We start from the raw sequence: 16,539 nt of genomic DNA, 5'->3' as shown, positions 1-16,539 counted from the left end.
AGCTCATATCACACCAACCTGCCCTCAGATAACTATAAACTCAGAACGAAACACAGAAAACAACTACCTGAAGGCTATTTATAGTGAACAAAAGCAGGAAAATTCTGGAGGGGAAGTGATGCTTGGAAGATGAGATGATACACAGAGTAAGTTTCCCATTTTTGTTATAGCTTTAGTCTGAGAGAAGCCCACAATCAATGCTGTGCAATACTGTGCGGGTAGCTATGGAAAACTTTGGTCTTTCTGGCCTGAAGAACTGGACGTCAACCACAGACGCTAGGAAGTGAACACAGAATACCATAAAGGTGAGAGAGAGAACTCCCCCACACACATTCTGTGTAAAAAAACTCTGCCCAAATCTCCAGACTTGTGTGAGGCAGACCACAAGCATCTCAGCTAAAGATAAAAGAACTGAACTGAAATTTGAGCTGCCCACCAGGGAACAGAGTTTGCAGGTTGAGTACAAACAATTAAATTGCAAAATCAAGAGTTTTTTCTTCTTAGTTGCGTTTTGGTGGTTTGTGGTTTTCAAGGAATTGGTTCATGTCCTATAAGTTATTGAATATACCTAGAGATATTTGTAGTATTCCCCTATTATACTCCTAATGTCTGTGGGGTCTATAATGATATTCCTTTTCCTGACATATAACTTGTATCTTCTTTCCTTAATTTGTCAATCTGTCTAGAGTTTATCAATTTTATTGACCCTTTTAAAGAACCAGCTTTTAGTTTGATTAGTTTTCTCTATTGTTTTGTTTTCAGTTTTGTCGATTTCTGCTCTTTATTTTTTCTTTGCTTGAGATTTATTTTGCTCTTTTTTTTAGTTTCTTAAGGTGAAAGTTCATATTGTTGATATGAGACCTTTCTTATTGTCTAACATAAGCATTTAATGTTATAAATCTCCCTGGAAGCACTACTTTTGCTGCATCCCATAAATTCTGGTACATTGATTTTCATTTTCATTCTATTCAAAATATTTTCTAATTTCCTTTGAGACTTCTTTTTGACCAATAGATCAAAAGTGTGTCAAGCAATTTCCAAGTATTTGGGGATATTCCAGATATCCTTTTGTAATTAATTTTAATTTAATTTCATTATTAAAAGAGATCATACTTTGTCTTTTTAAATTGTTGAGATTTGTTTTATAACCCAGGATACGGTCTACATGTATGTTTCATGAGCACTTGAAAAGAATGTGTGTACTACTGTTGTTGGCTGGAGTATTCTATAAATATCAATTAGACCCAATGGTTGATGATATTATTCAGTCCTTTTGCATCTTTGTTGATTTTCTGATTACTGAGAAAGTATTGAACTATCTAACTATAATTGTGGAAATGTCTGTTTCTCCTTTCAATTTTATTAGTTCTTGCTTCACATATTTTGAAGCTCTGTTGTAAGGTGCACAAAAATCTTTTTTTTGATTATGTAATGTCCCTCTTTCTTTCTGGTAATCCACCTTGCTCTAAAGTCTACTTCATCTAATATTTATATAGACAACAAAGTTGTCTTTCAATCAGTGTTTACATGGCACATCTTCTTCTATTCTTTTCCTTTTCACTTATCTAAGGTGAGTTACTTAAATGTAGCATATAGCTGAGTCTTGTTTTCTTTTTTTAAATTCAATCTGAAACACTCCATCTTTTAATTGGTGTGTTTAGATTTAATGTTATTATAGATATGTTGGAATTTAGGACTACATTATATTGTTTGTTTTCTATTTGGTCTTTCTATATTTGTTCCTCCATTTCCCCTTTCCTTTTTTAAAAAAATATATTTTATAGTATTACATTTTAATTTAGCTGTTGGGCTTGACTGGATCTTATTATGTAACTTTTTTTTAGTAGTTGCTCTAGGATTACAATACACATACTTAATTCTTCTGTTTACTAGAATTACTATTTTACAACTTCAAGTAGAATGTAGAAATCCTACCACTATATAGGTTCCTGTGAACTCCCCTCTTTATACTGTGGTTATCATGTGTATTATAGGAAATGTAAATTTGGCTTATAACATATTTTTAAGATCTTAAGAGGAAAAACTTAGTGTTATATTTGCCCAGATGTTTACCATTCCTGTGGTTCTTCCTTCATTCCATGTTTCCCTATGGTATCATTTCCCTTCTATCTAAAATACCTCTGTAGCATTTCTTTTAGCACAGGGCTACTGGCAAAAAGTTGCTTATTTTTCCTACATGTTAGGATGGTTTCATTCCCATTTCATTCCTGAAGAATATTTTAGCTGGATATAAAATTCTGAATTGACAGATCTTTTCTTTCAGGACTTTAAAAAATGCTGTTTCACCACCTTTATGCATCCATGATTTATAATGAACCTGTATGTAATGTGTTGTTTTCCTTTAGCTGACTTCAAGATTTATCTTTGGCTTTCAGCAATTTGTGCATTTAGGCATGGATTTCTTTGAGTTGATCTTGTTTAGGATTCACTAACTTTCCTGAACCTGTAAGTTTAAGTCTTCTTTCATTTTGAGAAGTTTTCATCCATTATTTATTCAAAAAAACTGTCTGTATTACACTCCTCTCCGAGATTGTAATGATATAAATTTTTAGACTTTTGGGTATTATCCCAGTCCCCGAGGCTTGTTTTGCTTATGTTTTTTTCTGTTTTTTTTTTTTTTTTTCTTTTTTCTCTCTGTTGTTCAGATTAGATAATTTCTACTGATCTATCTTCAGGTTCATGAACTCTTTCCTTTGACATCTCCATTCTTCTATTGAGCCCATCAAGTGAATTTTTTACTTCAGTTATTGTGTTTTTCAATTTAGTTATTTTTTTAGCTTTATTTCTCTGCTGATATGTTCTACCTTTCCATTCATATCCAGAGTGTTCCCCCTTAAATAGTTGCTATAAAGTCTTTGTTTGATAGTCTCAACATCTAGATCATCTTGTGGTTGTTATTTGATAATTGTCTTTTCCCTTACAAGTTGTTGAGATTGTCTTGATCTTCATATATCGAGTAACTTTGGACTGTAGCATTATGTTATGAGATTTTCAGTCCATTTTCTGTCCACACCCAGTGCACATCCCTAGGATTCACAATGTTTGAAACCAGGCTGGATGATATGGAAGAAAAAAACTATGAAACTCATTGTTGGGTCATTCCTACTTTAAGTTTTGGTTTCTTTCTCCTATTGCCTGCTCTTTTTTACTTTTAAGAATCCTCAGATAGCTGCTCCATGAAGTATTTCCAGGTATTTTTTGTTTTGTTTTATTATATTCAGAGGGTGAGACACCATGTTATCTGGAACCAGAACCAACTACATTAAATGTTAATGAACTATTTGCTATAGTTAAAAGGCAGAACTTATCAAAAAAAATTTTTTTAAGTACCAACTATATGCTTTTTATAAGAAATGAGCTTTAAATATAAAGACATAGTTTGAAAGCAAATTAATATATATCACATAAAGAAGAAGCTAGGCTAAAATTGACTTCAAGACAAAAAGTATTACCCGTAGAAACTATATTTTATAAAGGTAAAAGGGCCCATTCACCAGAGAGACATACAATTATAAATGTGTATGCACCTAATTAACAGAGCTTCAAAATACGTGAAGCAAAAACTGACAAAATTAAAGGGAGAAACAGACAATTTCATAAACATAACTGGAGACTTTCACACTCCTCTCTCAATAATATATGTGAAAAGGAAAAAAATTAGTAAAGACACAGATAATCACAATAACCATCCTGACCTAATTGACCTAATTTATATTTATAAAACACTATACCCAACAACTGCATAATGTGTATTTTGTACACCATGATAGACCATATGCTAGGCCACAGAATAAGTCTCAGTAAATGTTAAAGGACTGAAATCATACAGAGTATGTTCTCTGCTGTTCAGATTAGATAATTCTCTGAGTTCCATGAAATTAAATTAGAAATCAATAACAATAAGGTATCTAGGAAACAGCCAGATACGTGGAAATTAACACACTAAATAATCCATGGGTCAAAAAATAAATCACAAGGGAAATTTGGAAATGTTTCAAACTAAATGATAACAGAAAATGTGGAATAATGTTCCTAATAAATCAAGTAAAAAGTGGATTAAAATAGAAGATATACAGTATTAACCTATTTTTATTTTTAAAAATAAGCTGTGTATGTATACATAGAAATATGGCTATGAAGAATTGCTAACAATAACACATTTTACTTTTGCAATTTAAAAAATTTTAACGTTAAGTGAGTCCTGAGTGCTTGTTATGAGTGATTTTTCTTTCTTTTTGCTTACCTACATTCTCCAAATGCTTGACTGAACATTTGTTACTTTTATTTCAATAATTACATATATTTTTTTTTTAGAATTTCAATGCATTTTAAAATTTTTATCTGATTTTTTTTCCCCATAATCTCCTACTCTTTATTTAGGTTTATGACAGAAGACATCCAATTTGGTAGACACACATGTTCTACAACTGGATGTTACTTTGATTTATACATACAACATAGGTGTGACTGATATGGGAGATGACAGAGAGAGGAGGAAAACTGCATGGGAAAAACACATGTCAAATCTTGCTAACACTATGGGTCCTCTCTTCATTTTTGCTAGTTATTTCCTCTTCCTATCCTCATAACTAGCTTCATATGTCTTTAATGTTTAAATATCTTATTCAGCATTTCCAGAGTTTGGGAGTGGAAAGTGGAAATTCTTAATCTGCTCAGTGTCTTTTTGACCAGTTCTACATATAACTTTTCTAATAAAAAATAACCAATAATAATATTATCACAAGATAAATGAAAGAAGCAGCAGCAATAGTCAAAGAACTCTGTCTCCATGTTCCCATGAACTCTGAGAAGGACAGTAATCCCAATTTAAGAATATTAGTAAGAGCTGAAAAAACGGTGAGAATTACAAATCTGAAATTGTCCTTCAAAAATCATTACCCTCTCACAATTATACAGCACTTTGCTCATCTCAAAAAATAGCTTACAATATTACAATGTTTTTAGTTTAAATAAAACTAAATCTTTACTAATAATTCCTCGAAAAAACATTTATCATACCCACATTATATCTACACAAAACATTTTTCATTTTGATATTATTTAAATGATAAAATTACCTTTGTGTTTATCCAGAAGCTTGTAGCCTTCACAATATCTGCTTGGTGAAATCATCATCTTGGCTGTGTCAATATAAGAGTATGTTGCCGCAAAATCAAACTCCTTTTTGCCATCCCACCAACCTTTCTGTTTAGCATAGTTTCTCATCTCTGGGTGTTCTCGATCAATTTTGGTTGTTATAGAAAGCTGATTAGAAATATTACGAACTCCCCCTATTTTCAAAGAATAGGGTAAGGGAAAAGAAAGTCATATTTAACGTAATGTAGCTATCTCGACATTATAATTCATAATCTCTATTTAAACATAAACATACGCTTCTAAATTTTGTACCATATGCATCTATTACATATTCAAAAAGACAAATGGATTACTTTTTAAACTTTTTATTTTAAGATAATGATAGATTCACATACAGTTTTAAGAGGTAGTAGATCCTGTGTATCCTTTACCCAGTTTCCCCCAATGGTAACAACTTGTATAACATCACAAGCAAAATACTGGTATTGATATAGTCTGGATGTAGAATATTTTCATCATGAGGATCACTCAAGTTGTCCTTTTATAGTCACATTCCCTTATCTCCCACCCCTATTCTTTCATTAACCCCAGACAACCACTAGTCTGTTATCCATTTCTCTGTCATTTAAGAATGTTATAGAAGTACAAATTAGTAGTTACGAACAGTCACAGGGATTTAGAGTATAGCATAGGGTATACAGTCAGCATTATTGTAATGCTTGTGCATAGTGCCAGATGGGTGCTAGAATAATCAGGGGGATCATTTCATGGATTGTATAAATGTCTAACTTTTTAAAATTAAAAATAAAAAAAATAATTTAAAAAAGGATGGTATACAAATAGAATTATACGGTATATAACCTAATGTCTTTTTCATTCAGTGTAATTCTCTAAAGATTCATTCAGGTTATTATATGTATCAATAGTTCATACTTTTTTTATTGCTGAGTAGTAGTCTATGGTACGTATGTACTAATTTGTTTAGCCATTCACAAATTAAAGGATATCTGGGTTGCTTCCAGTTTTTGGCTATCATGGAAAAAGCTGCTATAAATATTCATGTAGAGGTTCTTGAGTGAATGTAAATTTTTTATTTCTCTGGGATAAATGCACAATATTGCAATTGCTAGGTTATATGGTAGTTGCATGTCTACATTTTTTAAAAACCTGCTAAACTGTTATCCAAAGTAGCTGTACATTCTTATTAGCAATGTCTCAGCGATCCAGTCTCTACATTCTCGCCAGCATTTGGTGGTGTCATTTTTTAATTTAGCCATGCTAATAGAGTTATGGTGATATCTCATAATGATTTTAGCTTGCCTTTCTTTAATGGCTAAAGATGTTGAATATGATTTAATGTGTTTTTTTGACATCAGTATATCCCTTTGGATGAAATGTCTCATGTCTTTTGCCCATTTTTCTAATTGGATTTTTTTTTTTTATGTTGAGTTTTGAGAGTTTTTTATGTATTTTAGATATTAGTCTTTTGTATAAACTAGTTTTTAAAATAGTTATAAATAAGTTTAGAACAGAAATATAAGGCTTCCAAAAATATCATGGTACTAAGTTATAAACAAAATATTCAACTGAAATACAAAACAGAAGAAACAATAGAAGCCTGTGCTAAAGAGATCATAATAAATGAAATATATTATGATAAATTAAAATTGATAATTTTTTAAAACATATTTAGCATGACAGTCTGCCAAGCAAAAGTCAATTAAATTGATTTCTTGAGATAGTCACTATGAAAACCAGACTTAAGTCATGATAGAATCAAAGACATAAAAGAAGAATTTTCTATAGTGAATTCTCTACAGTTTAACTATTTACTTTTTGGGTTCATTTAGTAAAGAAAGAGAAACCAGCTGGCAAAGTTAATCGACAGCTGGAGAATTAGACCCAATGAAGGTGTTCATTTTGGATGGGTTGGTGAGGCTATCTTTTTCAAAAGAATACATTTATTCATTTCTCCCTTTCGTGTAGCACATTTAATAAAATAAAAAGTTCTTAATAGGACAATCGGGCCAATTATCTCAATAAGAAAAATATTCTAAATCCAATTATGTGTATTAGTAAATATACATGCAAAATATAAAATAAAATGTCCATCAAAACAACTGGCAATGACCTACTGTGAAAAATAACATCCAAATCCTCCAAAGCTTGAGGTTGTGTTCATGAAGCCTTTCTGAACTCCTCCAGCTCACAATGACTTTCCCTTTCTCTAAATGTTTACAGTATCTGTGTGTCTGTATCATTCATGCACCATTTAATATTTTCACATGAGTATCTTATCTCCCTAGTAAAACCAGGCAATCCAGGAGGTTAAGTGCACAAGAAGTATGTGATTGTGCTTGAGCACAAGGCTGTACTCTAGTGAAAGAACATTGAACTAACTGAGTCAAGATGGGAAGATTTTAATTCTAAGTCTTTCACTCACTGCCTTGAGTAATTCACTTCACATATCTAGATTTTCTCACTTGAAAAATGAAATATATGATCAACATATTCTTTCCAACCACTAACCCACAGACACCCATCCCCAATACCACTCCTTTCTCCTCACCTCCATACCCACACATGATAAAATTTTAGAGTTCAGCCCAAAGTTCAAAGAGAAAAATATGGTAAGGAATTATTAAAAAGTAGAAAAGCACTATAAACAGCTAACAGCTATTGTACAAAAAATATATAAGGTTATTTAAAATTCATATCATATGAAAGAGAGAATATCACCTTTTTCTCTTTGTCAAGAAAGCTCTCTATAGTGCTCTTTCATTGTATGTTCTTTCAAAATTTTTCATTTCCCTTGCAGTTCAACCCTTCATTGCACTGGATTATAAATCTTGAAAGACAATTAAATGCAATGTCTGCAATTATTAATTGTAAAAGAAATGATGGAAAGTTTTCATACCTTGTACTTTTTCTGCGGCCCAGTACTTCCCTGCAGTCTCCAAAATCCAGGCTTCTTTTCTATCAGCTATCAGGAAACTGTTGTGATAGCTAAATACCATCCCACCCTCTGAACAATTTCCACCCTGGCCATATTTATCTAATAAATCAACAATGACATCGAGGGCTTTTTCAGCTGTATCAGCTCTTTCAAGGCCAAGCCTAAAATAAAAATATTACAGTTTTCAGATTAAAATAACTTTCCATTATCTTAAATGATTTAATGCATGTGAGATTTTGTGATCATATCCAAGTAAAAATTCCTTCAAGTTAATAGATATACTGAAATCTATCTTCAAAACTATTTCTTCTGAAGTCAGTTTGGAATTAGAAACAAAGTTTTCGGGGTCAAATAGATGAATGTTCAAATTCCAACTTGTTATTTATTGGCAAGTTACTTTATCTCTGAACCTCAGGTATCTCACCTGTAAACTGGGGATAATAATATATACTCCATGAGGTTACTCTGAGAATTAGTTAAAATCTGATAAAATATGTTAGGTACTGCCAATGAATCATAATTTTCAACCTTTAGCCTTCTCCTAATTAATATTTGAGAGTCTTTACATTGCATGCCTGTATTTTGAAGCATTTTTGACACTATTAAGCATCAAAGTCCAAAAAAATTTTTTTAATATAACAGAAAAATAACCTGACAAGGTCCATGCCCAGTAGTGCCTCTTCATCACAAACTTCTTCTTTTCCCCACACAGCTTCATTCCCAATGCAAACTCCATGCTCATTGGCTCCCATTTCTGCTCCCCATAACCAAGCTGGGCGACTGAGGACAACAGCATATGTTTTAGGAACTTGATCGATTTCTATGTAAGTACACTGTAAAGAAAGTCATAGCAACAACCATAAAACCAAAAAAGAAGTTATCAAAGTCCAGAATTTTCAATATCAATCAGAAGACATGACCATTATGAGAAAGATAAAGGAAGTATAACTATATTGAAAATTTTAATAATAAAGGCATTATTCTTAAAACATATTCAGAATTGACCCTAAAGCATTTATTCATTCAACTATGTGCTGAGCATCTCCTATTATAAAGCATTCTGCTAAGAAATGTTAGTTACAAAGATGAATCAGACACAGATCTTGCTTTCAAGAAATTAAGATTTGTACATTAACTAAGATACGACAAAATATAAAGGATAAGGGCCATGAAGAAAAGTGAAGATGAGCTAATGGAAGCTCAAGAGAGAGATGGTTTCCAGTTGTGAAATCTTGAAACATTTTGTATAGGAAAATATATGTGAGTTGAAACTTAAAGAAGCAGTTCTCAATCTCAATGTCCAAGATTAATCTTTAGTTAGTGATATAAGTCTCATATGGTAATCCTTAAACACAGGGTATTGTCATAGAAGCCCATGTCACATGTGGAAGTCACCCATCTGGTATGCCTGCAGCAGTGAAAATAATGAGAACCACTGGTTGACAGAAAAGGCTACATTTAAATATGAAGAGATAAAAGTGGAAATGGATCCAAGATGAATTAACAGTCTCAGCAAAAGAAAAAATGGCCTAGTATTAAGAAAACATCTAACGTAATAAATTTTAGTATTAGAATATCAATTAAATGAAATCTAAGAAATATATGTTAGCAATAAAGCATAATGTGGAACTTTTACAAGTTCTAGGTTAAAGGATTTTTAATACAAATTTTAAAGGATCCTTTAATTAACATGTATTCTATCAAATGACTGTATAAAATGCATGTTGATAGTGTTATCACTGGGCCCAATAAAACTATTCCTAGATGATAAAACCAGTATTCCAGAGTCTGGAATGACTTTTCCTATTCTACACCAATCATAATTCTTTTTGTCCATCAAACTTCAGCTGAAATCCCAACTCCTCCTGAAGTCTTCCTTCATCTCTAGTCTGAATTAATTGTTCCTTCTCCGCTTCTGTCATAGCATGGTGCTCTTAAATTTAGCATTAAAATCACCCTACTTTATAATGAGGTTAGTTGCATACGCATCCTATTCCTCTTCTTGACTCTAAGCTTGACAACAGGATTTAAATCCCTGCCTTATTTAACATGTTTACATATGGAAAGCATTCAAATATTTGATCAAAGAATTAACAATTATTATTATTATTATTTCAGCTGCCTCTAAATCATTGAAATAAAAGATCAGAAGTCTAGTTCTGATTCAAATTAATTTTCAAATTTAAATTCTTGAGTTTTTAACTTCTATAGTCTCTGCCAAATAGCTAGCTAATGATAAAAATAACGGTTTATGATATTTTTAAAGAAACATTGCTAATAAAACTTTATTTCACCCACCTTAAGATGTTCTTTTAGGTTATCATGAACCGCAGCAGGGAAAAAAACTACCTCTTGTACTTCATCACAGAGTCTATCTGAATTTTTTCCAAAAATAATCCTATTTTCAACTGTTGCTGGAGGTAATGCCACAAAAGTGTCACAGGAACAAGGTTCCATTTCTTTGTTAACTGAAAATCATATAGAAGATTCAAAACAAAAAGAGAAAAACATTTTAAGTATATACAAAACAAAGAGTTTTATTTCATGATGACGGGATATTATTGCCGTATCTAATAAAAGCTGTTTTCTTTAAAGTTTTAAACTTCATATACTATCGTAAAAGATCAGTATGATCTGGGAACAAATCTTGTACTTCAAGAATCAATAATAAAATGGCAAGTACCTTCTTCTATAGGTCAAATTTACCCTCTAAGATCTTTTTCTCCTCAAGTCTTCCCTGAGTCATCTTTGACTATTTCCATATTAGGGAATCTCTATACCTAGTTCTACTATCATAAAGACCATATTTCACTATATTTATCTTCATATGTGAGTCCCCCTACTGGACTGTGAAATCCTTGAGGGCTGAGAGTATCTTATTCTTTGTTTTCTCATTACTGGAACTCATCTTATGGAAAAGTACCAGTATTATGTACCCAGTATTTCCTAAAAGAAGAAGGGTCTCCTTTGAGCTGGAGAAGAATACACACAGAAGAATACACACAGATAATACTGATAAGACTGACATTTTCAAAAAGACTTAATCAGACAAATATGAAAAAATGTCAGTAAAACTGATATTTCCAGGAGGAAGTTCACATATATAATCTGTAAATACTGGTCGTAGAATGTAATATCAAGATTGTGTCTTCATTTGTAATTCAGAAAAATCTTAGATCCGAACTTTTTGTAGAACATTTAAGCATCTCATACTTTTTATTTGCTTCCGGAATAAACACATTGTTTTACAGTTTATTTTATAATGCCCAAACCATTGAATGGCTTTATGCAGGCATCTTAAAAACAAAATTTAAATCTAATAAATGTTTCATTAAAAAGAAAACAAAATTATTCAAATAAGAAACAATTTCAGCTTGAAACCCTAAGTTTTTCTCTCTTTTCTTCAGTGATGGAGAGAGGTCATGAGTGCTTCTGTTCTTTTCTGCGTCTATTTCAACCTTTATTTCCTGGGTTGCCTTTTATTTGTGTTCCAAAGTTAGTTCCACCACCACATAACCTTGGCAAGCTATTCAATCTCTCTCTAACCTCCTGTCCCATTGGTAAATATCTCTTTGGGCTATTATGAGAATTTAGTAAGACAACGTGTAAAACATTTTGCACAGTGCGTAGAACATAGAAGACACTCAAAAGAAAGCTGTTATTATCATTTGGCAGACAGGTAAATTTCTCACAAAAGGTATCACACATACGCACACCCGCAAGAGGACTTGGTGGATCCCCTATTACAGTAGCAGCCACGTTCACGCAAAACCCTGGAGTCTCAAGGGCCTTCGAGCTGCACCTACCATTCAACAAATAACTATCGAACATTTTTCTGTTCCGTGCACCGTACAGCTGGTAACAAAACACAGTCCTCGCTCTTGTAGAATTGACATTCTATTTTACATGCTTTAGTTCACTAACTGCTTTCAGAAACATCTTCACAAACGTGCTACAGAGGGCGAGAATTACTATTTTCATAACACAAATGAGAAAATCAGTGCAGAAAAGTTTGGGCGACTCGAGTCAGAGTTCACAGAGTAAAGGGCTCGAACTTGAAACACCCTGTGCAGAAGAGCCTCCCCCCAGGCTGTACTCTACACCCCAGTCGGGAGGCGTTCAGACTGCAGCTGGAGCAGCTGTGACCTGAAGCCTTTCCCAGGAGCCCCGCGGTCCCACCGCGCCGGTCTTCCTACTTCCAATCTCAACTATACACGCCCCTCCACCATGCACGCCCCCTCACCTGGCCTCAGAGTGTAAAGGGAACCAACCGAGCGTAGAGGGGCCGGTGAAGGCGTTAGTTGCCGGAAGCTGTTACCTTTGACCCCGGAAGTCCCCTCTGCCGCGGCGGGCGCAGTTCCGGTTAGGCGGCGGAGTTTGTTTACATTGTTCAGGGATCTAGTGGCTGTCTTCCCCAGCTCGACCTCCAAGATGGGGAAATCCTTCGCCAATTTCATGTGCAAGAAGGACTTTCATCCTGCCTCCAAATCCAATATCAAAAAAGTGAGTACGAGGAGCAGGGGAGGGTGCTAGCCCTTGGCGCCTGGGTTCCTAGGGTCTGTTGGAAGTGAGAGTAGTGTTCTCTCTAGGATCTCTAGGAGAGCCGCTTCTTCTCCACACCTAAAGCCCCTTCTTCCCCACTGAGACTCGCTGACACAGCCGCCCCTCGACGTTTATTCTACATCTACAGGGAGACGGGCGTCCCTCATTTGCTCTGTTGGTTCTGTCAGCAAGAATGTAAATCCGTAGGATATGAAGACATTGATAATAGGGTTCCTCATTTCAGCAGATTCTGGTTTTCTCTTTTCAGGTCCCGGGCGTCACAGCTTCTGTGCGCTGCTATTCTGTACAAAGAAAACTCCCTCTTTATTTAAGATAAGATAGATTTTAAAGGAAAATGCCAACTCCGCCCCCCCGCTTCCTCTTTTTATTTTTTTAATTTATTTTTTATTATAGAGACATTGGTTAACAAAATCCAGTAAGTTTGCTTCCTCTTTTTATCCCACTCGCTAATGTAGCGTCTGTGTGATGACCTACTTGAAGTTTGGCTTTTTAAGTAGTCAATTATGTGTTTACCAAGTGCAGTACGGAAAAACCATGCTTAAATAGCAGTGGAAAGCAGAGGTGAAGTAGAAAGACTGAGCTTTGGAATAAGACCTAGCTTCTAGTTATTTCAGCACAGTCACTTTTAGCCTTGAGACCTTGCACAAAATACTTAATATTCCTTATCCCACTTTCCTAATGTGTAAGTTAAGAATGATCAGTATCAGTTGCCTTGACTTGTGAAATTATTAACGAAGTTGCCTTGATTTGTGAAATTGTTAACGATTAAGTAAGATGGTGTAGATAAAAACTCTGAAACAAAGTACTACCTAACACTGTGACCACCACATAGAGGAGATACTCAATAAAATGTTAACTACTTAGACACATGTATTATTCCTCAATAAAATGTTAATTGCCCCTACACACATACTTACCTAAAATACAGGTGTTACCCACAGTTTCATCCTTGGCCTCTATATGCTTTCCCAAGCATTCACATCCAATTTCATGGTTTTAACTACCCCCTCTTCACTCATGACTCAAATATACAGCCCCAGATCTCTCCCCATTTTTCCAGGCACCTCAAGACCATTATCTACTAGACAGTTTCATCTTGATATCCTACAGGCATCTCAAACTCAACATATCTAAAGTGGAACTTATCTTTCATATGAATTCTGTTCTTTATGCTTCCTATCTCATATGTGTAGGAAATATAGGTAGTAACACCATCCTTTATGCAGTCACCCAAGCCAGGAATTCAGGATTCATCCCTTTCCTATCACTCCTTTATCTAGTCAGCTAATAAATTCTATTGGTCTTACCTCCCAAATATCTCTTGAATCCTTCTCTCTTCTTTGTCACTGCTGTCTGTGTTTTAGCTTAGACTCTCATCATCTTTCACCTAGACTGTTATATTTCCTAACTCTGCCTCCAGTCTACATGGCCATCAGACTATTTTTAAAAATTATTTATTACTGTCACTGAGATGTAATTTACATACCATTCAAACACCCATTTAAGGTGCACAATTTAGCGGTTTTTAATGCCCAAACCATCACCCTCCCCCCCAAAAAAACACCTCATATCTATTTGCAGTCTCTCCCATTTGTCCTTAATGATCCCTCTTCTCCAGCCCTAGGCAACCACTAATTTGCTTTCTGTTTCTGTGGATTTGCCTATTCTGGACATCTCATGTAAATCACGAAAATTGTGGTCTTTTGTGACTGGCTTCTTTTGCTTAGCATAATGTTTTCAAAGTTTATCCGTGTTGCACAATGTATCAGTATTGCAATCCTTTTTATTGCAGAATGGTTCTATTGTGTAGAGATAGCACATTTTATTTGTCCATTCATCAGTTGACAAATATTTGGGTTGTTTCTACAGAGTGGTCTTTTTGAAGCACAAAAATGATCTTTTCCCACTCCTTATTAAAATACTACAGGATTAAGTCCAAGTAACCTAGCTTCAATTTATTTTTCCATCTTCATCTCCTGCCATTCTCCCACTTCACATTCTATACTCCAGTAATATAAAACTGCTTAATTCCTATTTTATACCTTTGAGCCTTTCTTTGAATTGCTCCCTCTGCTAGTAATATCATACCCTGTTTTTTCCTTGGCAGAATTTTGATCCACTTCAAAACCCTGCTTAACCTGTATGAAGCTACTTGAACAGGGTTATCTGTTGCAGATAAGTTTATAATAGCAAAAAATTGGAAATTTTGTTAATGCCCATCAGTACAGCAGGAGATTGGTTAAATAAATGGTGGTATGGCCCCACAATAGAACGATATTCAGCTTCCTCCCTCCCAAAATACAAAAAAGCTTTTCGTTTACTGATCTAGAAATTATTTCCATGGCAGAGAATTTTATACACATTCTGTGTGTGTGTCTGTGTGTGTGTGTGCGCGCGCGCACGCACGTGCATGTGCACATGCACTATGTGTTACCATTTATAAAAAGAAAATATTTGTGTGTATGTTTGTTTTATATATATTCTTTCAGTATGTTAGCATTAGAACATCTTTGGGAGGATATAGATACACAAGAAATGGATAACATTGGCTACCTGTGAATATAGTTAATTGTTAAAAATAAATAGCTTTTAAAACCAAAAGTTGCTATAAAGCATTTCATTATTTGAGCCTTTCTTCTTGCTCCCTAAAGTTAATCACTGTCTTGTTCTATTTCTTTATCTTGTACATAGCTCTGTTATCCACATATCAGACTTTGTTTTATTTACTTATACAGTTCATATCTTTTTTATTATAAAGAGCTTACACATACAGAAAAGTTAGTGTGATTTTCTGTTAGCAGATTCTGAGCATTTCGAAGGTAAAAATATATTTTGTTACTTTTTATTCCAGTCCTTAGTAAATACTCAATATATATTTAAGCTCTTAAGCAATTGAGATAGTAAAATAACTTTGTAAAATCTAAAGCAAATTAAAGGTAGTGATTCTGTTAGAAGTAATATATTATTCATTAGAATATTATAACTACTGTGTTATTCTATCAGGCAGTGACACCTTGTATTTCTCTGTTACACCTGTTTGCATTTCGAGCTACAGTGACAATTCCAAACATGTCTAGGTTTTTCTTTAACATTATACTGGTGAGTATGAAGTCAGCGGAAGAAATTTTCAGAAACTTATGCCAAAAGAAATTTCTGCTATATTCTGTTCATGAAGGGTTCTCTTTTCATTTCAGTTTTTGCTTTTATCTCCATACTGATCTGTCTTGTCCACAACTTAAACTGTGTCCCCATAGAACCTTCCTATCTCATCACTACTAAAATACTAATAACTACCCCTTTTTTCCTTCTAAAATTTAATAATGGCAGTCTTGTCCCACATCCTCCTCTTATCTGCCCCCACCCAAGGTTAATAATTATAATTTATCAGTGTATTTATCCTAGAATTTACCTTCTTAAAACGGCATGTTTGGAGAGAAAATCTTGACTTATTTATGTCAAATGGTGGTCAAACGCTTTGTCCTTTATTCTAAAGGAAGTAAGAAGGCATTGATACCTTTTAAATCTAGAAGTAACATGATTAAATATCCTTGCATAAGTTGTGTGGGCTTTTTGCCTTCACCACTTTTGTGATTTTGAGAATTTCACATAGAGACACATTCAGCCTGTGGTGTGGGTGCCCTTGAGAGATCTGATGCATCTGTCTCTTATGTGCTTCCTCTCGTGTGTCTTCTCTTTTTTCTATGACTATCTTTCCTCTTTTCCTCTTTTCCTCTTCTTTGTCTTCTCTTTCTCCTCTCTTGGGGTGTCAGTGACTCCCATTGGCATCTGTAGGCATTGCTTAACCCTACTGGTTGTGCCCTCTGTGTTTTCAAGTCTCTATGTGTTCCATGTAGAGAGATGGTCGTTCTCCTCTCTGAAATAACACAAGGACTGTGTGCAAG

General features: G+C 34.1%; 2 protein-coding genes across 4 annotated transcripts in view; one reads left to right on the top strand and one right to left on the bottom strand.

Moving 5' to 3' along the window:
- SCRN3 (secernin 3) overlaps positions 1–12,406 on the bottom strand; it is a 35,808-nt gene extending 23,402 nt beyond the window's left edge. For 2 of the 3 annotated variants that reach the window (XM_025039223.1, XM_006921215.3), the window contains exons 1-5: positions 12,318–12,406; positions 10,373–10,542; positions 8,726–8,907; positions 8,036–8,235; positions 5,100–5,312 (exon numbers count right to left, since the gene is read on the bottom strand). In XM_025039223.1, coding sequence (XP_024894991.1) covers positions 5,100–5,312; positions 8,036–8,235; positions 8,726–8,907; positions 10,373–10,531 — 754 coding nt within the window. In that variant the 5' untranslated portion in view covers positions 10,532–10,542; positions 12,318–12,406. Of the gene's footprint in view, positions 1–5,099; positions 5,313–8,035; positions 8,236–8,725; positions 8,908–10,372; positions 10,543–12,317 lie in introns of those variants that run through there. The other variant, XM_015596587.2, reaches the window with a different exon arrangement.
- CIR1 (corepressor interacting with RBPJ, 1) overlaps positions 12,407–16,539 on the top strand; it is a 30,382-nt gene continuing 26,249 nt past the window's right edge. The window contains exon 1 of the mRNA XM_006921211.3: positions 12,407–12,577. Within this exon, the coding sequence (XP_006921273.2) occupies positions 12,506–12,577 (72 nt within the window). The 5' untranslated portion in view covers positions 12,407–12,505. The remainder of the gene's footprint in view (positions 12,578–16,539) is intronic.

Source organism: Pteropus alecto, unplaced genomic scaffold (genome assembly GCF_000325575.1).
Source record: "Pteropus alecto unplaced genomic scaffold, ASM32557v1 scaffold3, whole genome shotgun sequence".
Taxonomy (NCBI): domain Eukaryota; kingdom Metazoa; phylum Chordata; class Mammalia; order Chiroptera; family Pteropodidae; genus Pteropus; species Pteropus alecto.
This window is presented reverse-complemented; position numbering and strand designations above follow the sequence as displayed.